Source organism: Haliaeetus leucocephalus, unplaced genomic scaffold, assembly GCF_000737465.1.
Source record: "Haliaeetus leucocephalus isolate CR32 unplaced genomic scaffold, Haliaeetus_leucocephalus-4.0 Scaffold751, whole genome shotgun sequence".
Classification (NCBI taxonomy): Eukaryota; Metazoa; Chordata; class Aves; order Accipitriformes; family Accipitridae; genus Haliaeetus; species Haliaeetus leucocephalus.
Genome location: NW_010973187.1, coordinates 3,934,933 through 3,960,383, shown reverse-complemented (window position 1 = coordinate 3,960,383; position 25,451 = coordinate 3,934,933). Strand labels below are relative to the sequence as shown.

The 25,451-nt window shown below is 40.2% G+C and overlaps 1 protein-coding gene across 2 annotated transcripts; it reads right to left on the bottom strand.

Moving 5' to 3' along the window:
- Positions 1–4,054: 4,054 nt before the first annotated feature.
- Positions 4,055–25,445, bottom strand: LOC104840141 (putative Dol-P-Glc:Glc(2)Man(9)GlcNAc(2)-PP-Dol alpha-1,2-glucosyltransferase). 2 transcript variants are annotated; one of them, XM_010580863.1, is made up of 4 exons: positions 25,354–25,429; positions 24,825–25,022; positions 6,963–7,068; positions 4,055–4,104 (listed from the first exon to the last, which is right to left on the bottom strand). In XM_010580863.1, the coding sequence occupies exons 1-4, from the start codon at positions 25,411–25,413 to the stop codon at positions 4,070–4,072; spliced, it is 399 nt and encodes a 132-aa protein (XP_010579165.1). In that variant the 5' UTR covers positions 25,414–25,429; the 3' UTR covers positions 4,055–4,069. The 2 variants fall into 2 exon arrangements, with proteins under 2 accessions (XP_010579165.1, XP_010579164.1); XM_010580862.1 differs by lacking the exons at positions 4,055–4,104; positions 6,963–7,068 and adding an exon at positions 20,767–22,191 and having other exon boundaries at positions 25,354–25,445.
- Positions 25,446–25,451: the final 6 nt, after the last annotated feature.

Below are 25,451 nucleotides of genomic sequence, written 5' to 3'. Positions count from 1 at the left end.
GGTCTTCCCCACGGGCTGCAGGGGAATCTCTGCTCCGGCGCCTGGAGCATCTCCTCCCCCTCCTTCTGCACTGACCTGCAGGTCTGTGGGGCTGTTTCTCTCACATGTTCTCACTCCTCTCCAACTGCAGTTTCTGTTCCACAGTTTTTGCCCCTTCTTAAATCTGTTGTCCCAGAGGCACTACCACCGTGATTCATAGGCTCGGCCAGCGGCAGGTCCGTCTTGGAGCCGGCTGGCATTGGCTCTGTCGGACATGGGGGAAGCTTCTAGCAGCTTCTCACAGAAGCCACCCCTGTAGCCCCCCTGCTACCAAAACCGTGCCACACAGACCCAGTACAGTAGTATTAAGACACCATCCTGAATGTGATTTTTTTTAATATGAGGAGTGCTAGGCATCGTTATTTCTTATTTTCTGTGTTTCTTGATTAGTATTCACCTGTTCTTCACAACTTGTTTGTCTGAAGCAATTTTTTGAACAGTAAGACTTCAAAATGAGTGCATGCTTTAGAAACAAAGTAAGCAAATGGCATATTGGTACAGATTTCATTTGCCTTTGAATATGCAGAATCTTTCAACATGGTCTTTTTACAGGTCAGCATGGGGTACGTCTCCTCTTTGTTTTGGTTTATTAATTAGTCTCATATGTTCTTCTGGAAATCAAGATACACAGTCATCTGATTTCTGACGTCAGACGAAGCCTGAAGAAACCCTCAGATATTTCCTTAGTTCATTTCTCTTCATCTAAATGAAATGTAATTTAAATAGCATCTGAAATAAAGGTATACAACTGGCTGGGTGTAGGTCATGATTCATAAGCCTTTCATAAGCAGCAGGGAAATAACAGCTATTCTGGCTGCTATCGCATATATTTTTGGCTTTAAAAACCCATCTACCATGTCAGTTACTAGTAACTATTTGAGTCAAAAATAACTGTCACTTTTTCATTTTTAATTACTGCATCTGTTATCCCATTAAATCTTGGCATAATAAGACAATGGGACATTACCAAAAATAACCCCACAAATTTTTTTCCAGGCTCATGAAGAAACTGCCAGTGCATAGCAAGAACGCAGACCCACAGAAGGGTTTGCAGAGGTAAACAATGCTTTTTCGTGTGCATTAATGTTTCTAGTGAATTACCAGATGCTTCTCTAACTAAATATGCCTTTCTGGCATCCCTAATTTGACGCAGTCACCGGCGCTGCTCTGGTCCGTGAGGGGAGGTGGGATAGGAGCTGGCGATGTGCCTGGGCAGGTTGTGATGGCAGACCCACAGCACTGGCACCTCCGCTAACCAGAGGCACTAATGGAACAAATGGGACTACCCAGCCCTTGCATAGTTGCATTTTTAGAAGGGGTCGTATCCTGAAGTGCAAAAGGCCCGTTCAGATGATGCTACGTTGCATGAACATGGAGATGGGCTGGAAAGGCTGACGGTCAGGCAGGCACTGCCAAGAGTTCAACCTGCCCCAAAGTCCAGCCAGTCACTGACCACACAAGGGTGCAGGCAACGGTCCCCCTTCTCTGATCTGCTGTGGGAGAGCCCCAGGAAATCTGACAGAGACAGAGAGAGAAATGCAAACCCTTGGGTTGGAATCACAGCTGCATCTAGCAGCCTGTGGTAAGGCAACATTGAAATGCTCCATGTGAAAGCACAGCACAAACATGCCTCACCACAGACAGACAGACTGTGCATACGGTGTCCTGTCTGTGGTCGAGTTGGTGGTGAAAACAAATAGCATAATTTTAGCACAGGGCTAGACTGGAGAGAGAAGAATCCATAACAAAAATCATCAGTCCAGTGGGCTCCTCTGATTTCTCTACAGTGCTGCTATTGAAGCTCTTTCTATTCAAGGAAAATTCAGGAAACCTGGTCCTTTGGTTTTCAGCACATGAAGACACAGCAGAGTACATGGGAAGGGTAACGGCTGTCTTTCCTGGCAACTTGAAATGTATTTTGACAGAGCAACTAGCAAGAGTATTGTAAAACTTTCTAAGTACAGTTCAGTTTATCAGTAGTTGCTGGGTCCTCCTTGGGTTTTTATGTCATTTTAAATGAAAAAAATTCCTAGAATAATTTATGGCACTTACTTTTTGTTTTCATCTGCCTTGGGGTTTTTGGAATTTAATAAAATCAACCTGCATACCTCAGTAATTGTGTTTACAGAAAGCGAGGCTGTAAATTCAGTTTTCTAGCTTAATATTGTAAGATTACTGTCTTCAATTGCTCATTATCCATCCTAAGCATTTTCTTTCTGCTGGGAACTTCAAATAAGTTCACAGATTTATCTGCACATATCAAATATATACAATAAAATGTTTATTTTCCCTCCTTTTAGGATAATAAAGTCTGTGGGGAATGCTGGAAGCTGGTTTTTGAGATGTAGCAGAGCAGAAGCAATGGGGGGAGAGAAAGCAAAACATTGAGAGCACGGTGAGGGAGAGACTGAGCTTCATTCAAATAATTGGCTCCCAGTGGCACAAAAAAAACACAAAACAGAACACTCTTGCTGACAATTTAGTGGTAAAAGCTTTGAGACCATTGTGCCTTCATGTAATGTTGATGTAGGACCCTGTGTACTGAAGCCAGCTGAATTATATGGCCATATTCTTCACACGAGCAACACAGCTGTATTTTTTGCTGAGTAGCGAACTGTAATAAGTTGATGTTGGATTTGAACAGGCTGCTGTAAGGTGGCAACATCCCAAGAAAATAAAACATCCACTAGAAACCAAGGCTAGTATGTCTGACCCAATCTTGCTTTTATAAACATTCTCCAAAAATTCTTGTCTTGATCTACAGTGATTTAAAAGCTGCATTTTCTATTCATCAAATGAAATTATCAGAAGGAAACTACTTCAGATAAATACATCACTTGAAATGCTGATGAGTGCATTTCTGGCATTCGGTGAGCATTTCAATCAGCAGTGAAAAACATACCCCTTTTGGGTATATTACAGGAGAGATTACAAAACTCTCCTACCATGTCATATCAAGAAGACAACTAATAAATATTGGATCATCTTCAAGAGTATTGGCAATGTTATGGACTGGAGATTAACTGGAAAAACATATTTAATAAATGCTAGAGGCTGTGTCTGTTTCAAGAGAACATCTTTGAAAAAATGAGGACACATTATGGAAACAAGATGCTCAAAAAACTCATTAGTTTTGAGCTAAATTGATCACCTGCTACACCATAGAGTAGATGACTGGAACTATGCCACAGACCACGTCCTGGCCCCCTCGAAGCCTAGGGGAGTTGTGCAATTCAGTCAGTGAAGCAGGAAAACTTGTTTTCTTGTTCAGGCAGGGCTGGAGACCAGGACCCTACAGCATGGCTGGGGCAGGGGCTGGTGGCCCCAGGCTGGGCTGCAATGGGTCCTGGGCCATGGGCCAGGGGCGGGGAGGCCCCGGTGGGGCTGGCAGGGACATGAGTGCCCTTGGGACTGTGACGCATACTCAAAGTCCCTGCCTGTTACCACAGCATTATAAAAAAGGATAGAAAACATCATCTTCTGCCTTCACCACATAATAAGCAGTGCCTGTCCTTACTTCCAGGACATGAGGACGCACAGAGGTTTATGGAGGATTTCGCAGTAATGCTACCCGACTACCTCTATTTTCCTTCACTAGGTGATCCCTTTTTAAGTTACTACATTTCATTGATGCATCTTCACAATTCTGTTCCTGCCTAAATCTGCTCTTCCTTGTGTCCTGCTGTTTCCTTTCTTCCTTCTGGCCGGACTGCTCGATCCCTTACTCTGACAGTTCAAACTAGAGGGTCCTTTGTAGCATGCGAGTTGAAAGCCTGCCTGCTCACAGAAACAGGCTTTGACAGGCTTTATCCATCCCTCTAGGTTGTTGTTGTCTCTTCTTTGCTTGCTAGTCTATTTAAGAAGGATTCTTCATCTGTTGCTTTTCCAGAGCTGCATAATGGTTACTAATCCTTACCTGCTTCCTACCTGGAGAAACAACAAGACTTGAAAGCCACAAGTTGCTTCTGTGGCCTTTGGGGGGAGACCAGAGAGCCCAGGCAGGTGGGTCCTTCTGCTACAAGACAGTTTCTCAAGACCTTGACAATGACTCGGGAGAAGCTGAAGCTTAGAAAAGAAAAGCATTAATAAGCAGCAGAGAAAGCAGGGTATTCTTGATGTAATGAAATCACTGATTTCATTAACAGATACTTTTCTTGGTGACATTTCCCACATTTTGTCCAATGTGAAATAAATTAAATCTAGAAGATATGTTTTTTTAAAAAAAACTAAATAATGGTCTGAGGCATAAGAAAGCAATTTTTACTTTAAAATGTTTAAATAAATTCTTCTGTAATCAAAAGCTCAAATGCCCATTAAAACACTAAACTCCTGTTGTATCCTTACCAAGGACCTACAGTATAAATACTCTGATTACTTAAAGGTTGGCATTTATTTTGCTGGGAGCAGGGCTATGGAGGACATAAATATATTGCCTATTACCATGTCTGTTGTAGTGGAATGACACTGAATGGTGCAAACATTAGACACATACAGTATATATTTTCTGGTCTTTTCATATGCTCACTTCTACATGGATTCTGTCACAAACGAGTTACACTTGCTAGACTGGGTGAGCCCAGAAAGACAGACATCTTACTATTTGCATTATGCTTCATTCCACCTGCAATTTTTCTTTGCTTTCATTCTTTTTCATGAGTTGTTTGACTGAATGCCATTTTGTAGCTGTGAAAGCACAGGTGTGTTTTCCCTCCAAGCCAATGTCACTGCTCACCCAAGCAGCCATATCATCTGTGGTGAATCAGTGCCATCACAACACAAGTGTCTGCACAAACCACTCTGTTCGCACCAGCAGTTAACGTCAAGAGAAACACAAAAGGGAAGTGTCTTGTTACGGATTGGGCTGATGGACAATGTTTTTGACAAAATATTTCATTTTCTCAGAAACTGACGATTATTGAAACTTCAAACTTGTTTTTCATTAAACTGTGGAGAAGTTCCACATATTACAAGGTGTGATAGCTCCAGTAAGAGCTGTATAATACTACTGTTAACATAAAATAATTTAAATGGTGGTATTACAAGATATAGGCGTGACTAAGTTCTAGGACTGCTAATACCAAGAGTTTTAAATCAGGTTTTAGAGGCAGACAGACTAGAGTGCCCTTTGACTAGATGACTCCATCTGAGTGCTAAGACACATCTTCCTGGTCATCTGGTCATTACCTATTTTAACAAAACTTGCTTTCAGAGTTTAGGTAGAGGAGAAGGAAATTAAAGGCAATAAAAGGAGAGGAGGAAAGGCAATACAAGGAAAGGACTGACTATTAAAATGCTGGTTGTCAGCCCATACAAGTGTATCAATATGAGTCCAATTGTTGATCTCTCAGGCCAAGGGATCAAATCAAGTAAATTATTCCATCTTGTTACATGTCCCAGAACTAAATCCAAAGATAATTTTAAGATTTCTTGGACGGATCCCATAGACAGTTTTTTGAATTTGTTTTAACACAAAGCAGTTACTATAAGGCCTATCAAATCTTCGCATCCTGTACAAACATGCTTAAAGGAACCCTTGAAGTCTTAGATGTCCACTGGCTTGCAAAAACAAAATTCAGAAAATATTGGAACTAGTTGAGTGCGGGATGTGAAAATGTTGGAAGCCAGTACCTACTCAGGTTGTCACTGAGAGCCCCACGTGGCTCTTTTCGAGAAAATTCACCATAGGCACCAGAACACAGCAACCAGGGTGACCCTTTTCTTCTCTTGTACACCCAGAGGCAGCCATATATTTGTACAAATATGCACTGTGTGCAGCTACACAGAGAAATCTGCAAAATGTAGCACACCCAGGTTTTGAAAGTGTTACATGAGCATCGAAACATCAGCACTGCATGGGAAAGGGGAGGGGGGGGCATCTTAGTGTGCTCTGCAAGATCTGCAGTCAGAATACTGGAGTCAGCTCAGAAACTGAATTTTAGAAGGATCTGGTAAACCTGAGAGCTGCCAGTGACAAATGACATCCTTTTAGGACAAAATGCCCAGCTCCGAGTCACCAAGTCAAACGCCAAGTGATCTGCTTTAAAGCGTTTGTAGTAGAACAAGCTCTTAGGTAAGAGAGGCTGAGCAAGTACGGAGGGAAGATGAAGGAAAGGAAGGAGCACACGCTTCTGTGAAACACAAAGGCATAAATAGTTTGTCTCTGTTACGGCAGTTGAGTGCAGTGATTAAACCCATGTTAAACATCGTGATTTGTAAACAGATGGCTCTACAATCCTGCTGCTGCTGCATGCACATAAAAACCACCAAGTACCAACATCAGCAGGAATAAGTTTGTTACCATGGTCGTCTTAACAGAAGATCTTCACTAGAATAATAACAAACAGCCTGTTGGTACATTCAGCCTTCCTTCCCCCATATTACTTAGAAATCTGATGCCACCCTTCAATTTGTTTACATTTTACAGGATTACATGTAACCTTTGACTCTAACTGGAAGAGATGCACTTCACTACAGATCAAAGAAAAGCTGGCTTCAGAGTGCTTATTTTAGATTTGCAACCACAGGCTCCGCTGGAGCAAACCAAGATCAGGAGGAGTGGCTTTTAGCCAGCCTTGCAGTAGGTGTCTCATCCGGAGCACTCAGCTGAGGATCACAATCAGGTGACCTGTACCACCACTAGAATGAAGGCAGCCAGATGTTCACAGTGACCCAGAAAGACAGTCTTAGAAATAATGTATGTATATTTCAACACACTTTCAAAAATCCAGAATTTGCTGCAGTTCACTTAAACAAGGGTAACTAGGTCCCTAGCCAAAGCTGATCTGATTTCTTAGGTTTGCAGGAGAGGGATTGTCATTCCCAACTGCAGGTTGCCCTTCGGGATATCTCTCTCCTCTTTTCCATCCAACTCTTACAGTAAAATGCCACTTTCAAACTTTGTAATAATCCAGAAACGTACTCACTGACCCGAGTGTCCTGAACGCCCTGGAGGAGGGATTGCCCTGTCCCCAGTGACCATACCAGAGCCCACCAAGACCAGCTTTCCATCTCCTTCCCTGGTTGGGGAGCCTAAAGACAGACAGCACAAAACCCCCTTAACTGCAGTGTAGATTCACACAGGGTATTGACTCATTTTCCCAAAACAAGGCTATCTAGGCAAGTAGATGCTCTTTCTGACCTATTTCTCCTATCAGTTTACTGTCCATTAGCATATTTTCAAGCCAGCACCCGGGGTTGCGGCTGCGTTATTCCTGTCTCAGTCGGCAGAGAACACGAAGCAGCCTTCAGAAACGAAGCAGCTCAAGTGCCAACATCAACACAGACTTATTTCATTAGTCTGTATAAGCCATCTGACGATATTTAAAGCTCACTTTGGCGAGACCTACGGACAACAGGCACGCTGGCAAGGGGAGGTAATTTAAAAACGCGCCTTCTCTGCTCTCCCTCTTTCCCCCAGCAGTTCTGCTCCAGCAAAGCCCCTGCATCACTTGGCTGTCCCCATGGGGCAAAGCCAACCAGGTGCTCAGAGCACTGGGATGAAGGCCAGAAGGGACTTTCACTCCTGGCACAGCCTTTTCACACATCCACCCTGTGGCCCAGGGGACGAAGGTGCCTTCTCCCATCCCAGTCAGGAGCCCGGCACAATGGGTCACACCTCCTGCACCCTGAGGGGGATCGGGGATGCTCAGCAGGTGAACATTCCTTAGCAGGAGTACTAAAATGAAAAGCAAACACCTCTCTCCATCCTTACTGCACAGATTAGGAAATGGAGATACAAAATCATGCCTTCCTGATACAGCTCCCCACCTTACTCATGCATTCTGCTCAAACTCAATTCTATTTTCCTCCACTTCATGCTTTTAAAAATAGCTCTGGGAATGTGGCTTTTAAGCGTTGTAGAGATGATGACAAGATACAATACAGGGCACTTTTTTCACTGTTTTCTGGATGATTAAAATAGAAGATCCAAAGTGGTACTTACTATAACTTTAATCTCCCACACAAAGACTATTTATCTCTTCTCCCAAACTAAATTACAGGCTTTGTTACTAAAATAGTGAATCAATTTGTAGATGTACCAGAGTCATTGATAACTTTGCAATCTTCTAACCCAGTTAGGCTTATTTAGTGCGTATATGCAGCCTCTCAGTTACTAGGCAGCATTTAAATGTGAATTCGTATTTCTTGCAAGTCTTTGTTATTTTATGTTAAGAATACAATTTTTAGAGTTACCCAAGTCTTCCTTTGCGATCCCGATGCTATAGGCAAATTCCTTATTATTTTAGGGAGGGTGTGCTCTGTAGAAAAAGAATACTTTGGCAAAGTTTTGGCATACACTATAGCAAAGAGAAGTTATAGCTTTAAAAGAGAAATAAAAATGGAAATACAATTATTTTTTAATTCTAGAACATAGAGTTTCTCTTTGCACTATGATTGGTACTAGATTTAAGGGTCACATAAGAACTTGCGATAAAATAGATAAATTAGAATTAGATACAGTTTGAGCCAGATACAGCAGTATCCTGTGAATCCTTATAGGCAAGCCTTCAGCAAATTGATTCTGATGGATGCTCATAACATTAACAGTGAAACTCTAGGACTTTGTTGATCGTCAAGTGTGTCATCATCAGCTTCAGTTACAATAATTTGTCTCTGGTCAGGTGGATCAAAATCTGGGTGATTTTAGCTATGAAAAATAGCTAACTTCAACTAACTGCTACAGAGATTCTAATCAAAGCTGCACAGTTTGAGTAAGACTATACTCTTTTGTTTTAAATCCCATGGGATCGGAAAGCTCTTTCTCCCTCAGCTGCATAGTCACAATTATTTGTGAGAGACAGATATACTCAGAACAGCTTCTGATCCACTGATATGTCTAATGTATCACAGGAGGAACTGAACACAAGGAGAAAGGAGAAAGTTAAATTATCCTTTAAGATTAATTTCAAGGAGCTTGATATCTATTAAGCAATTTATTCTAACAAAAACAAAAAAAACCCCAAAGCTTTTGGAAACCAGTTAAGTCATCAGCTGTTATCTCTTCCTGGATTCTCACCACAAGAACGTGACAGACTTATTTTCTTTGCATCTTGTTTAATTAACATGCCTTCGGAGGAGCAGTGTCACTGGCGGCAGGGACCACCCCTGACACTCACTGAATTCCAATAAGCATCTTCTGTCCTCCTGCAGACAGGCTTTATTTGACAACCACTTTCTGGCTGACTAATGTGCCTTGGGTCATGTTTATGGTTAGCACAGACACTTGTACAGCAGATATGACTTATTACAACATGTGCCACTTGTAATGAAAATCTCATACTCTCCAGGAGAAGAAAAAAAAAAAAAGAAGAAACAAGCAACAGCTTTATGAAGGAACATCTTTCAAGATGTTCTGTTTAGGCAATACCTAATTCAAGCATACCAGCATTTTATTTTCATTCAGACAGAAAATGTTTACTTTTTGAGGCAAGATTGCTTTGTGTTAGAGAAATACTATCATAAAATGCAGTAAGTTCCTAATAGCAATATACTATAGAAATGCAGGTTATTTAAGAGCAACACAGACCTATTTGCAATGAACTGAAAAACTGAAATGACAGTGTCAGTGCTAAGGTCTCAGCTTTTTCCTTATTATCTGTGTTGTACAGTAATAGATGAGGTGAAGAACGAAAAATGTCATTGTTTGAATCAGGAGCTCTCAGAGCTGTGGCTTTCATCAGTAGGTCACCAACCTGCTCTCAGGTTTTAAATTGTCAGCAATTATTTTAAGTTTCCGTGAAGGAAAATTGCCCCAGATAATCATGGAAAAGGAAAACTTCATGTTTGCTAACACTGCATTGTACCATTTTGTGAGTTTCTTGTACTCACTTCGGCTGGACGTCAGATTTACATTATCTCTGTACAGCCGTTAAAATAACAATTGGACGAGAATCCTCTTTTTCACTGGTAGTTGTATACTGGCCTAAATAAAATCTTCAGTTAGACATTAAGTTTCTCACCGAGGGTCATCCCATTGCCCCCGTTACTGCCCTGTGCTGAAATTCCTCATTCCCGCCCTGTGACTGCCCACTGCCCTTCACCCTTGGCGACAGCCCCTGGGAGCACAAGCAGAGCCATCTCCACCTCTCCCCACCACCTTGTTGCAGCGATGGCCACGTCTCCATGCTGCCTGTCCAGGCAGAAACACGCACGTTTGCGCCTCGCTGCGCAGAGCTGTGAACCCAGCCTGCCTGGGATGCTCCCGACCGACTGCCCGTGCTCTGTGGGGTTGATCTGTGCAGTGTATGGAGGTTTCCAGCTGTTTTACAGCTGTTTTTCCAAGTGGGCTGTAAAGCACCTGGAAATCCTATCTAATTTTTCCAAATCCTCCAATCTATGTAAGGAAGACTTTCAACTGGGTAAAGATGACGTTCCTAGAAAAACTTAGACGTGTATTCTGTCTCCTTATGCATCCGGGCTCCTGCATGAAGATCAGTCCCTTCCAAAAACATTTGAACTTCTCATCTACAACTTGACTTGTGAGGCGAGTAGTGGTAACAGGTAGATGCAGCTACCCATATAGCAGCTACAGGGGTAGATCCTCTACCCCCATGGAGTAGCTATGTGCTTTTATCAACAGGCAACCAGCATGCTCTGAGAGCAGCAGTTCAGGAGCTATTGCAGCATTTTTAGGTGATGATTGTGAAAAATTCATGCCAGAGCTTACAATCATGATGACTTTTTAACAGGGAAAGGTTGGGTAACAAATATTAGAGAGGAGGAGTATGGGAGGGAGCAGGATATGTTTCTCCTTTCATCAGCGTTCCTCATAAGATGCAGGGAAAAAACATAGGTAACACACAAATTTGGAAAAATATCTTTATCCAGTAAGAGGAAAGACAATGAGACTAGTTGGACACATATAAAAGATTAAATACAAAAAGAAGAAAGCAACTGGAAATGAAAAAAAAAAAGTCATTCACAAGTGCCACTTGATCACTAACGCCAACTGCACTCATGCATTTAAAAGGACATCAAGCCATAATGGGCCACCAGAGAACCTGTCTCACCAGAGGAAACCAGTGTAAGCTTTTTTGATCTTTTACAGGGACACATGTATACAGAGAGCAGTGAAAAGAGAATTTTATTCTGTAGCCATGTCTAGTAAAGAAATATACTTTTGTGCATTATCTAATCCCATCTCCACTGCCTTCCAATGGGAAACTGCATGACAAAAAGAACAGAACAGAGCAAGAGCATTCCATGGTCAGCTGGGATACTTCAGTTTTCCATACCCATTTCACTTCTAACAAAACTACATTTAGTGTACCTCTGAGTGTGAGAAATTAAGAAAGCATGACAGAAATAGTCCCTCCTCTGATTTTAAAACTCAGGACTTCTGAAGCCTGAATCATAATACTTAAGTGATAGTAATTGGCAGGTCTGCATTTTGCTTTTGAAAATATCATCTGTAGGTGATTTAGTGACACAATTTATATTAGCTCCAATAAAAGTCAAATAGTTTATAAGAAAACTATGAAAATCAAGACAAGCGAAACTTCCCCTCTGCAAATTTTGTTTCTGACAGCCAGAGTAGGATTATCACACATGCTTTCTTTTCCCAGGCAAGTCTTTTTGGTGCCATCCCACCAAGCTGATGATAAGTACAGCCTACATTTAGATTTCGTGAAATCCTTGCCTGGCTGAGCACTGCGTTTTGTTTTCCAGCAGCAAGAACAAGGCAAAGGGACGGTCTCAGCTTGCCAGGTAGTCAGGATAAAGGCAGCTACAACTACAGATAGTCTGTGGCATGTGCTTATGTGAAGAAGAGAGGGTGGCACCAAAGGAAGAACAGCCAAGCAAGAAAAGGAACAGTCTGTCGTGGGAGGGATGGGTTCAGCCACCTTAGAGAGGGATGAAACTGGAGGCTGAGAGGCCAGGGTGAAGTAGGGTTGCCATTACCACGGAATTTATTCCCAGCCCAAACTCCCTGCAAACACACACAGCATTACTTTCTTCTTCTCCATAGGACCCATCAGGCATACCCCTCACTTCGTTTTCTTACTTGTTATCAAAATACAGAAGTCCTAACAAAGGTTCAAAGAAAAAGATCAGATTTATAAAGGTATTTAGGACCATAAAAATGCAGATGAGCACCTGCATGACTAGGTCCTACCTTTTCAGATTTGGTGCACAGCTGCTTTCTATCTTACACAAGCTGGCAACAGAAAACCTGTTACAAAAAGTCTTTTCAGCTTAGTGTTTCCCTGTATTGTTTCATTGTTGTAAATATCAAATGGTGGGTTTGCAAAAAAGTAGTCATTGCTGTGAATTTTATTTCATTTTTTATCATAATGCATTCTACTGTGTATACCAAATTCAAAAATCTTTAAGGTCTTTATGCCTGTTCGTTCAGGTTATAAGATTGAGAGCATGCAGCTGAAGTGTTTCAAGAGGGCACTATTGTTTCTTTACTGTGTAGTTCCTGTTGACTTAGATCCTCTAGATAGTGTCCTCGGAGAATGCAGTATTGAAATGAAAATAGATCCATCTCATGAAGTTGTACTTACTACAATTTCAATTAACTTCGTGTGTGGGTAATGGAAAAGAGAGTTAGATTGTAATTACCTTTTTCAACTCTGCCTTGGAAGTATATGTTCAAAGCACCAAAGAAACTGTCAGTAGCTATACACTTGCAGAATAACATGAAAGGTTAAATCTGATACCTAATTATCTTGCTTACTTTATGCTAGGTTTAAAGAAAAAATAAAGTATTGAATGTACTCCGTCAACATGTACCGTTTCTGCATTTTGGCTGCAGAGTACAGGTCCATTTGGTCCAAGTACTACTCACTACTCATGTAAATGTATACACTTGAACTTAATAAAGAAGACCCCCAAATCAATTTTTCATTTACAAGCCAATAAAGCCAAGTCCAGGAAAGAGGATCTTACATTGTGAAAGGAAACACAAAAAGGACTGAAGAACATTTATCATGAGATCCATCACAGCAAAAACTACCAGAAATCTTTTAAAGCCTTTTACTAAAAAAAAGGTGTTGACTACAAGCTGATTTTGACATGCTGTTTTTTTGCCAAGTAACTGCAGACTATCAAGATGTTAAAGCTGACTTTAAAGGCTTTTCTTGTTTGTTTGCTTATTCTCTGACAAAATGATGGGCAAGAAAATTCAAAAGCATTGTGTACTATTACGTGTGACTTAAATAGCAAGGAAGAATCTTTGCAGGTGTTTAACATCTTTGACTCAGATTCAGTCACAAACAACGTACATTAACTGATCTTTGCTGTAATTGTATGCTAAGGTTTATAGAAGCCTTAATTGCTAGTAGGATTGACATTTATTTTCCAGAAAGACTCTTTATTCACAAAGAAGTTTTAATTATAAAGCTAGGATTTGAAAGTGCAAGAGGAATGTGCCTACAGATTTTGGTGGCGGTGGAATTAATTTGGTTTTAGAAATCAACGGTTTCCTGCAAAATTAGCTAATCTGATAGTTTATTAAAACAAAGCCTGAAGCCCTCTAGCCCTCAAGCAGACTGACTCCATGGATTAGAGAGTACTTAGAGCCCCATCAAAGCAACTGCAGTTTGGTTTAGTCAACCTGAGGAAAAGGAAAGAGGGCCTCCTTCCAGAGCCACCCCATTCTCATAATCTGAATCTCTCTATTTCAAACCGGACAGAAAAGGAAATTCTTGTGCTCAAACTCCACAAAGAATTCCTGTCTCAAGGCAAACATAGCCAACCTCTCAATACAACAGCAAGCTACTTAAGTTAGTCCTGGCTTTACAGGCCAAGACAGTAGTCAATCAACTAAATTTACCTCCATAAGCATTTAACTTCAAGGAGTTCTAGGGGAAACATCCAAATCATAAACTGCTCAGCCAAACTGAAACCTCACATGCCCTAACTCTGCTTGCTTCTCCTTGATTATACCTGTCAACTGATGTGTATATCTCTAGCCACTTCTCACTGACAAAGATGAAAGCAGTTTTATGGGAACTGTTAATATATTTATTTTGGACTGATTTTTCCATTAGCATAACTTTAGAAGTCAAAAAGTGATGCTTCACCTACAAGGTAGTCAGCATGCTCTTCAAACCAAGGGTATCCATACAAGATGCCACAGAGCTTGTTTTGGCTAAACAGAGCAAGGTACACAGGTCTAGGTAGACGATACTTCTTCCCTATAAAAAAAAGAAGAGCTCAAAAGTGTTGTGCAGTCTTAAATTCTGGTGACCATCCTTCTTTACATGCTGAAAAAAACCCAACCTGGAGCGCAACAGTCCTCATGTCTCTGTAGGTCAGTAGGTTAAGAGGCTGCTGGATTGTCATCTGCACACACCAGTGTAAGTAGTGTGTATCCGCACACACAGAAGACGAAAACGGGGAGAATTGTCTTTGCACAGATGTAGCATAAAGCTCATAACTAGAGAAAAAAGTTTCCTAAGAGTAAAAGTAATTAATCTCTGAAACAGCTTGTCAAAGGATATGGCAAATTCATCACTACTTGATGACTTTACATAGAGTGTATTTTCAGAAGATGTGCTCCATTTCAGCTACAAAATATTAAACTCTACAGGATTCACTTACATAATGTGGAAACTAATTCCCTCCTCAGTGGAAGTTCCCAGATAAAGTTTTGTGGCCTCCTGCCAGGCAAACAGCTGGATCAGGCCATTGTAATGGTACCCCCTCCTCCACCTTCTCCAAAATTTAAGCAGTGTATATTTTATAAGCAGTAAAGAAGGGTGGAGGGAAATTACTAGTATTTATCTTGAAGGCAGACTTAGAGCTCCTCTCAGACAACAGATGGCTCCAAAATCCCAAATATATTTTCTTCTTAATTCTTAAGAAAAGTGCAAGCACTTAATTTCTTTGGGGTTTTAAGCTAACTATCATTCTTCCCTGTTTCAGAAAAGAAAGCAGAAAATTCCATCTTAGTAATAATTAATTGAACAAAACTCACTGTTACTGAAGCAAATGTGCACTGGTACATTTTTAGCAAGGATACATACAACTCTACTATAGCCCGCAAATACATTCCTTTTCCTTTGACATGCTCCTGGTTCTTTTCCTGGGGGACCGGACCGGGACGAGAAGGTTATTCCACAAGGTTTCTTGAGCAAGTTAACACATTGTATTGGGCTGAAACTTTTTAAATATAGCTAGCAGGGTGGCTGCCAGGAAAATCAACTCAAACATGGGTCATTCTGGCCTAAATCTCGGCTGTGAGGCTTCCCCAGCTCACATGAGTGCCCTGCCCAAACAGGCTGTGCTCTAGAAAGTAGATCACACTAGGAGGTAGTGTTGACAACATGTCTGGCAGATGAATTCCCACCTTCATAACTATCTCAATGGACTACTAACATAAAATAATCCTCTCGGTAATGAAAAGTATATAGTGCTATAGCAGCACAGGAGCACACAGAGCAGCGAGTAACGAATCCTATATGCAACAAACATTAGGTATAAAGCACCCATGCTGCTTTTTGCCAGGACTATAGTTATGATGTACTTACTCCCACCCACTAACAATGTTGTGGCATTTGCTCAGCACTGACCCAGAGGGTGAAGCGCTGCCTCTGAAATCGGTGATATTCCTGACTGTGTCTCCTTTGTTCTTTTGAAGCTTGTCATTTAAATTTCAATTCAGCCAGGCAATGCTTTGTCTGCAATTTGATGGGAACGCAGGAAAATGCAGCATGCTTTATGTGTGTTAAACTTGCAGGTCTGGAGTGGTGCCCTACAATTAGAGACGCTTGTCAGCGATAATCACCATATGCATTCCTTTTGCACTGTATATTCACAAGATTACTTCTATGTCAATACTTTTAGGAGGGTTGATACTAAAATGTGGAACTCTAACCTTGTTAGAGAAGATCTGAAGGTAGCTATGGACACGAACTTTTGCAATTACATCTTTGAAAAGGCGTACACTGCTACTATTAATTTGAGTTCATACCAATTTGAATCAAGGGCATGGGATATTAATTTACATCTACTTAAAACCAGGATATAAACCATATGGGAAGACATTGTTTTAAAATTGTTTCTTTTTTAAGACGCAACAATTTTTGCTTTATGAAAACACTAGACTATCTGGGCAACTAACAATCTGAAATTGAAAGCAACCCCTTCCCTATTACTGACACGAAGTTGCAATTCAAGTAAACTCACAACATTTCTTGAACACTGTAAGAACAGTTTTTATTTACAGATCCACAGCCAAGTACCAAAACATCTTTCTACAAACCAATTAGCTCCCAAGTTTCAGCAAGAACATTCTGACAGTGATCAGGCCGGCTCTAGCAACAAGCAGCTTCTCCCCCCAGCGGAGCAGACATTTCTGCTCACACATGGCAAACCACTCTCCCGTACCACCACACACTTCAGCAAGCCACGGCGCACTGCTAAATACAGCAGTGCCCCCAAACCCCCAAAAGCACCCCATTCGTTTCTGCTCCTGGTAACGCTGCACACTCCTAGCTATGGCAGCACTGCAACGGCAATTATCCGTACAAATCTTTTTCCTCTTGCTTCCTGCTCCTCATATCCCAAATATCCCTGAAGCTGAAGGAACAGCATGAGGCCCTGAGCATATTCCGAGATTAAGCACAAAAACTCACCAATTAAGGGCATATTAGCTACACATTGCTAGCTAGGTTGGCATTTCTGTCTCATGGGGAGATTATTTTTGTTTGCAAAATGATGTTTGTTAGTAAACCCAATTATCTGCATTCATCTAAAGCCTACTTTTAAGAAGTATGTTTTTCTTAACATGAAGGCATGAAGATGCCTCAGCTGACATACAAATGCCACTGAATTGAAAATAAAAAGCATATCCTATCTAACAAGAGATAAGCAAGGAAAGCAAAGCTTTTCATGGAAAAAAAAGCAGGACGGTGAATATAGACGAGGAACTAGAGATAATTGGAAGCAGTCATTTTCACGGACTCTGGCTTTACACTTTTTCACTACACAAAAACTAGGTGATGCATTTGAAATGCAGTATGTCAACTACTATAGGGCTAACAGACATTTGAGCATTTGCATCATCCAATTAAAAATAGTGAGTATTTCAGCAAATCACCATGTCTCAGTCTCAAAAGTATAATTACTTTGCTTTCTTCAATTTGTCCTCCATTTTTTTCTCTTTAGACAGCAATGAATAGAATGAATATGTGAAAAAAATAAGAATTCTGTGAAATTTAATAATAAAACAGCAGAAGGAAATTTGCTAACTTTCTAAGCAAAAAAACAATGACATCACTTCAACAGTAAGCTTTCAAGTTTCATTTTGTTCTCAGACCAGACATGAAAATTCCACAAATACCAAAAATAGCAAAATAAGACATTTTAAAGATGAGCAAAACTTGCTCTTCCTCTAGAACTTAACATACAATATATATTTAAAATTACATACAAGGATATTCTAGCTAAATCTGTTACTAAAACAAGCAATCAGCCATGACAGAACTTGAATTTTTCTAATTCTCAGAAATAGTCTTGCTAAAAACCCTGATGCTATGACTTCAAGCAGCATTGCATTAAGCAGTTGGTCACCTCAACAAGATGGCACAAGACTGCCACCTTGTGAAGAGAAAAAAAAAAAAAAAAAAGCAGACCTGCATTAACAGGACAAAACCCAACTCTCTGTCCCCAGAGACTATAGAATACTTTTTCCTACAGTTTTTTTAACAGAAGCAATGCATCTGATTTATCTACTCACAAGAAAAGCAACAGATTAAAAAATATTTCAGCATGCACATATTGCTCATAGCGTAAAATTCTTGCTAATCTTGAACATGAGCATGTGTTGTCAAAGAACTTAAAAGGAATGAAATACAGAATACTCATGAATAACAGAAAATACAGTTCACAGCATAGAGGATTATCAAACAAACTTCCTATCTTCCCAAACGACCACCTGTTTTTAACTAAAAGAAAAAAACCAATGTGTTCAATTATTTGTCTTTTCTTTTTTCCACCTCAAAACAATTCAGCCATGCTGTGGCTGTTCAGCTCTCTATTTTTATTATTCTGACAGTTACTGAAAAATCATCATCTCTTTCTGAGAAAAACTGAAGCTGAGCCTTTATTTTTAAACAGTGATTATAAAAAATGTTAACTGTGCTACTTTTGTTTTCATCTTGGACATTTCAACAAATTAGTGTGATTTTTTTCTAAATGGATAGCTAATTAATAAGATTTACAATAAATTAGCATTTTAATGCTGTTCTAAGTAATTTCCTTGCCAAATGACACCTGCTGAGGAATTAACCTAAAGTAAGCAATTATGGTTCTACTGAAACTAGAAGACCTTGGCAACATAAACCAAGATAAACACAGTCCTTTCTGCATGTCTTTAAGATGAATAGCTAATAAATTATGAACAACTACAATGGAAATATTCCAGGAGTAAAATACTAAAATTGATTTTCCAAAAGATACTTGCTCCAAGATTATAAAGTATGTTTAACTAAGTTCTACTGCTACTGACATCTGTCAAATTTCTAAGAGATGTTGATGGAATTTGGGGACCTTTCTTTATGAATAATTAGTCATTAATGATATAATTACAACCATCTTGATTTCTGAGACTGAATCAGGCTAACATTGAATATTACCTGCAAACTCCCTGTGATTCATTAGCAAAAGTGAAAACGTAGCTTTACTCTAAAAATAAATTCTTTCATGTTTTAGTAATTCATGGACTTCCCTCTTTAAACTTACATCAACTCAGACTGCATTTAAATTAGCAAAATACATTGAGAATAATTGTACTCAAATTAAAATACATAAGTACACTGATAAATCCCCATAAAATATTATGCCATCTTATAATATTGGTTAAAAACCCCGAACAGTTCACACACATCTCTCTACATGTAATTTTTCTACTTGTGATGAGGAGCTCATTAGAAGGTATGGTGCTCTAAATTTTGGGGGACTTTTTGCGTTCACTTTTCTTTACAGAAGAAATGCATTAAAATTACATATATTTAAACTCGGTTCTTTTCACCTGAAATCTGGCTGCTGTCTCTGTTAGGTAGGAAGCAAAACCACTGTTTCTTAACAGCATTGATAATCGAAGGCATTCAGACACCAGTATCAACAGAGATGCTGGACAAAACAAAACACCTGTGGACTATGGAAGCACAGAAATTTTTGCATCTTGTCAAGTGAATGAACACCTACTGCCCTACATAAAGCCAGAAAAAAAACCCAACCTAGAAGACAACTCAGAATTCCAGCCAGAGCCCCACCCCTTTCCATGTTACCATTTCCACTCACTCAGTACTAAAATCTGAGGACACAAATGAAGTTCTACTAAAACACACATATGCTCTTTACCTTGTTCATGTTTTTACTGGTATGGTATACAAAAACAGAATTGGAAGTGGAAGGCATGCAAGACTTCCTCCCTCAAATCTGTCATACTAAAATCACAACACAAGACAACATCCTGGACTCTGCAAGAACCATGTCGGATTCTTGAAAGGCAACCCATTTGGGGTTTCTCTTGCCCCTCCAACGTATATATAAACAAACAGGGAGTGATATAACAAACATACTCATTGAAGAATGGCTTTAAGGTTTCCTTAGAAGAAACAGGGTTGCAAAAACATTGGACAGGAGAATCTGAGTTAACCACACTCTTCATAGTGTTAGTACAGGGAAGGGATCAGAGCCAGAACATTGATCTGCATACTGTAACAGAAAAAAAAAACAGTAGCGGTACCTATGTGAGTAATAACTCCACAGTACTGACCTTTTGAGAAACAATTCCATTTCAGAGTGACTGGAGTGGCAATAATATGGTATGTTTGCATAGATTTGGCTGCAGTATTTTCATTACAGAATAAGAAAGAACTTAAAGCTGCTACACAGTATGTGAAGTTTTGGATCCCCCTGCTGCCACATAATTTAGTTATATTTATAAAACTGCTTACTAGTTAACTTTAAGTGATCAAATATTTTTGAGTCTACTTAAAGTCATTTACTGACAGGAACCATTACAGCCTTCTATTATTCTGATGATAATGTGCTAGATGCTTTTTAAAAAAATATATATATACACACACACACACATTGTATTTTACCTTTGTAAAACAAAATACATACTCCCTAGTTCCATTAGATTTGTATATATATGAAAAACATTTAAAAGAACAATTCAGTAATGCCATTAGTATTTCTTAAGGTTACACATCAAAGATCTTAGAAATAACTCGGTTCAACTTGGGAGTGCACTCATATCCTACTTCAATACAAACCTGTGAACACAGAACCTCAGGACATAAAAGCCTGGTTATTTAAAAGGGTATTCATTAGACTGCATTCCACTGTGTAACACGTTTCAGTCTGACGTACATTAATTGCTCCCCTTCTAATAGGTCACATTATCAACAGCAATTTGTCTTTTGTTGTACAAAAACATTTATTCCCCCAAAGAAGGTACATGCACACAGCCTCCACTATATTTTCTAAATATCAGTTTGAAATAAGATTTTCAAAATGCTATAATGATTTAAGAGCCTACATTCTGTTTGCAAAACTAAAGTAAGCATTTATTGACAAAAAACCACAAAAGTCAGTGGGATGTAGGAGGTTTTGAAAACATTATACTTTAGCAGTGGTTCATACCTCGACCGCTAGCAAACCTAGATGGCAGTGGCCTGATCCAAGGAGTAAATATACACCCAGAGGTAACAAAAAGGTTAAACACTTAAATACTTTACATAGAAACCTCTGAAACACAAACCGTCATACCTTCAAGGGCATATTATATAATGTTTTATTATAATGAAAAAATGACTGTAAACATCTCCCTTATTTCACATTAATTACAGAAAGGCGTTCTCAAATTTCCCTTCATATTGAATTTGTTAATTCCAGGAGTTCATAAATTCAATATACGGAGTATCTTCACATTACAACAAATCAGATCTCACATTCAGTTCCAAGAAATAAGCAAAAGCTTACTTCCCCAATTCCAGCTGGGGAGAAAAGTCCTCACATAATGCAAAACATATTGCTTCATTCCACAGTCCACAGTCCTGAAACAGAACTGGGTTTTCCTAAGGGTATGAAAGTATCAGGAAAAAAAAAAAAAAAAAAAAAAAAGAGAGAAAGTCACCACATAAACCTCTGGATTTCGTCACTATTTGGCCATTGGAATGTTCTGTTTAGAAAAAAATAAAAAGTTACTGCATTCACAACAATATAAAAAGCCAGCTCCAGAAGCTGTCTATATAGAGATGGAAATGGAATATTGAGCCTATAAATTAAGAATGGCAAAATAAAGTAACGGAATTCTAGCAATTTTTGAGGAACCGTGACTGCTAATAAACATACAAAATACATTAAGATCCAGAATATCGATTTTGATTTTAGTGTATCAGCAACACTCCAACCAGCAAATATATAGATTGGAACTAAGACATATTTTACAAGCTCGTGTCTTTGGAAGACTTTTCTCCAGACATAGAATGTGTAATGTCTGTTATCCGCTAGTAAATACTTATGAACATAGGTATATTTCCAGATCAGGAATAAAGAGACGACGGCGATTAAGCTGTACTGCACAGGGTGCTTTCGTAATGACAGAAGGAACTTCCTGATTTTAGCAGGGGTCAATAAATGAGGGAATGAGAAAAAGACAGTAAAGGACAGAAAATAGAACAGCTGAGGAAAGTGCAAACAGGCTTCGTGGCTACTTCTGTCACCAACAACTATTCCACCATTGATGAAGACAAAAACAAAGAACACAGTCACTAATATAATGTATGGCCAAGTTAAAGCAGTAAGTGTAACTAAGTTTTTAGGCGATATGAAATATTTAATAAGAAACTGCAATATTCTAATCAAATCTGAAAATGATCCTTTCTTGGAAGAAATCTTTTCATCTTTCTTTTTCTGTAACTCTGTCTTCCAGGCTTCATTTAGCTTCCCTGCAACAACATTTCCAGCACAAAAAACTGTCCACACAATATTCGTCTGACGAAACATGAAGCCACAAAATCCAAGAAGAGCTGAAGTTTTATGGTTACCATCAAGGCACATTAAATAGGCAAAAAGAGTAAAAAATACTGATCCTGGGTCCGTATAATAAAGGAATGTAAAAAAATAAAGGGTGGGAAACACTGCAAGAGTTAATGTAGACAAGATTCTCTGGAAAGCAGACACAGCCTAGAGAAGAAGCAGAAAAATGGGGTTAGCAATATCCAATAAAAATAAAATAATAAAAAAAAACAAATAAAGAGTATCATTTTTGAGAATTCCATTAACACAATATAACACCTCTTACGCTCTTTGGTTCCATTACTGCACAAGCACACATGCTGTATTTTTGTTAACCTCCTGCTCAGAGTGTCAGACTATACAATGTTGAAAGACAAATGAAAGCACGAACATTATTGCAGATAAGTTAAAAATACAGCAACGAAAATACACCAACTTCTTTCATATGTCAGGTGTTCACACATTTGTGGCATTAAAATAATTGTGGGAGTATAAGTGCTCCCCTCCCGTATCTAGGATAAAAGAGCTGCACTAATGGACAAAAGAAAAAAAAAATCGAATGTTTTATGCCCCTGCAATCTCATCATCAAATTCTGTTTATTTGTGAGACAGCAGAACACATCATTCTAAGCTTTTACTATTGCCTCTTTCAAAGCCAATCCACAGAGCTGCCAGTTCCAAGTTTCTGATCCTTGGTGCAGCTTTTATTGTTTATCTTCATTATAATTCATGAGTTAGAAAAGAAACACTAAAGACGGTAGGAGACCATGCAGTTAAAAACTCCTCCCAATTATCCCACTCACTACATGATGCAATGCAATTCATGACATGAAAAAATGTTGCATGAATGATGTTTCTGAATGATGTAGCATGGGGTGAAACAGCCAGTCACCACCTTACAGAAAAGGGGAATAGAGAAAATGCTGAGTCAAAAGAAATGCCCACAATACAACTATATTTTCTAATGCTTAGAATACTGTCATGAAACCTTTTGTTTTCTTATATTTATATTTCCACCAGCAAGAATAAAACTAAAAGTGTTCTAAAAGTGGAAACAACTTATTGAATTTGACCCAGTTCTGTACAGTCTTATCATGTGGTTAAACATAAGAGTCTCCTGTAAGAAAACACATCAGAAGAAATTTTCTTTATAGTAAAGGAATCCTTCAGTTACCTGGGAACAGGAAAAAATGTCCTTATGGTTAAAAGGGAAACTAAAGAACTTCACTAAGGTGAACCGCTTCAAAAATAGAATATTCGTGTATCCAAGTCGAACTGTTAAGGTCTGGATGGGTGGACAGCTAGACAGGTAAAAACTGACTGGATGGTTAACTGGTCACACTCCATCCAAAGGTGAGTGTAACAACCAGAATACCACAGGGATCTATACTGGGACTGGTCCTGTTTAACATCATTATCGATGACTTGAAGGCAGCGAGAGTACACTCTCATCAAGTCTGTAGATGACGCTAAACGGGGGGGACCAGGCAATATGCTACAGAGCAAAGTTGCCATCCAGAGTGACCTAGACAGGATGGAGGAATGGCGCAACAGAAATATTATGAAATTCAGTAAGGACAAATGCAAATGCCTGCACCTGGAAAGGAAGAAATCCCCACAATGATACAGGCTCGGAACAGAGTAGCTGAGGAGCTGGTGCTCTGTGGAAAGGGACCTGGGGGTCTTGGCAGACAGTGAGGTGAACATGAGCCAGCAGCACGCCCTGGCACTACGGAACAGCAACAGTCTCCTGGGCTGCGTTAGCAAGAACATAGCAGCAGATCAAGAGAAATGATGATCCCTTTTTACTCTACTTGTTAGGCTGTGCCTAGAATACCACATCCAGTTTTGTGCCCTGTGATACAAAAAAAGGCAATAATAAGCAGGACCAATGGCAAAGGGCCACCAAGACAGTTGAGGGCTGAAGCACCTGCCCCCAGAGTAGAGGCTGAGGGAGCTGGCCTTGTTCAGCCTGGAAAATTGATGGCTTGGGAGGACCAAACAGCAGCCTACCAATACACGTGGGGATGTCAACAGGTAAAGGGAGCTAGGCTCCTCACAGTGGTACGCAGTGGGAGAAAAAGAGACAACAGTCATAAGTGGTACACGGTGGGAGGACAAGAAACAACAGTCATAAACTGAAATGAGAGGTTCAGACTGGACGTAAGAAAAACCTTCTTCACTGTAAGGCCAGTCAGGCATGGAGCAGGTTGCCCAGAGAGGTTGTGCAGTCACTCTCCATCCTTGGAGAGCCTTCTAGGCCCCAACCCTGAGCAATGTGGTCTGATCTCAGGGCTGGCTTGCCTTGAGCTGGAGGGTGGACCTCCTAAGGTCCCTTCCAACCTGAATCATTCTCCAATTCCTTCCAACTTGAATTATTTTCTGGTTCTAAATATTGACATCAAACCTGGTATCTTTCTAAAGATTTTTACTTTAAATGCGGCTCACAGGGCTTCACTCAGGATTCACTGGTTGAAGTTCTGTGGAGAGTCTTAAGCAATTCTAGCTAGATGAGCATTCAGACCTTTGGATAGTAAGTCTATACATGTACTAACTTTATTTCAATGGGACTGCTTACAGTTATGCACAAGAGTAAATTTTTAGAGGATTGCGCCCTGAGAGAGAAAAAAGATTATTTTTTTTTTTTTTTAGAGAAAAGGAATGTGCCTCCTTGGCCAAACTGGTAGTGGCACTTGCAGTTATATAAAACTGAGGACAGCTCACCTATGTAGTGAAGCCAACATACAGAGCCATCCAACTTGCTCGTATGAGTGCATAAAATTATCCTACTTTGACCATACCTTATTCTTCAGATGGATCTTGAGCAGAAGTAAATACAGTAAATAGAAGTTCCCAGCGCTGAAAAGGAGGTTAATAAACCTGAGCATTCCCACAGAGCACACCACGCTTCCCGTCCACCCGAAGAGCCATGCCGCGGGCTTCACTACTCCCACCGAGACCAGGTACAAGCCCGGCAGCGTGGTGATCATGGGGTCCCACTGGAAAGTGGAGAGGGACAGAGGGTTACGGACCAGACACAGGCAACATGTCACCACCGGCCGTTCCCACCCACGCCCCGTCTCGTTGGCCTGGAGGTTCAGGGAGTTTCAGGCGTTATTACAGAAGTTTCTGAGCGCTCGCGCTCTGTACCCTGGCCGGTGCGCTACCGCACCCCCGTGTAACGCGAGCAGGCAGCGGCGTCTTGGACAGCACCGACCACAAATTTCAAGGCGCCCACGGTGTGTTCATAGAAATCATCTACGATCATCACCACAGAAATCACCTATCATCTGACTGGACATCGCGAGCCGGACGGCTCCCGCGCAGCACCTGGAGGAAGCGGCCGTGGCAGTAGGCCTGCGCCTGGGGGACGTGGAAGGCCTCGTCCATGTAGGGCCCGCGCTGGCGGCGGTTGATGGCCGCGAAGA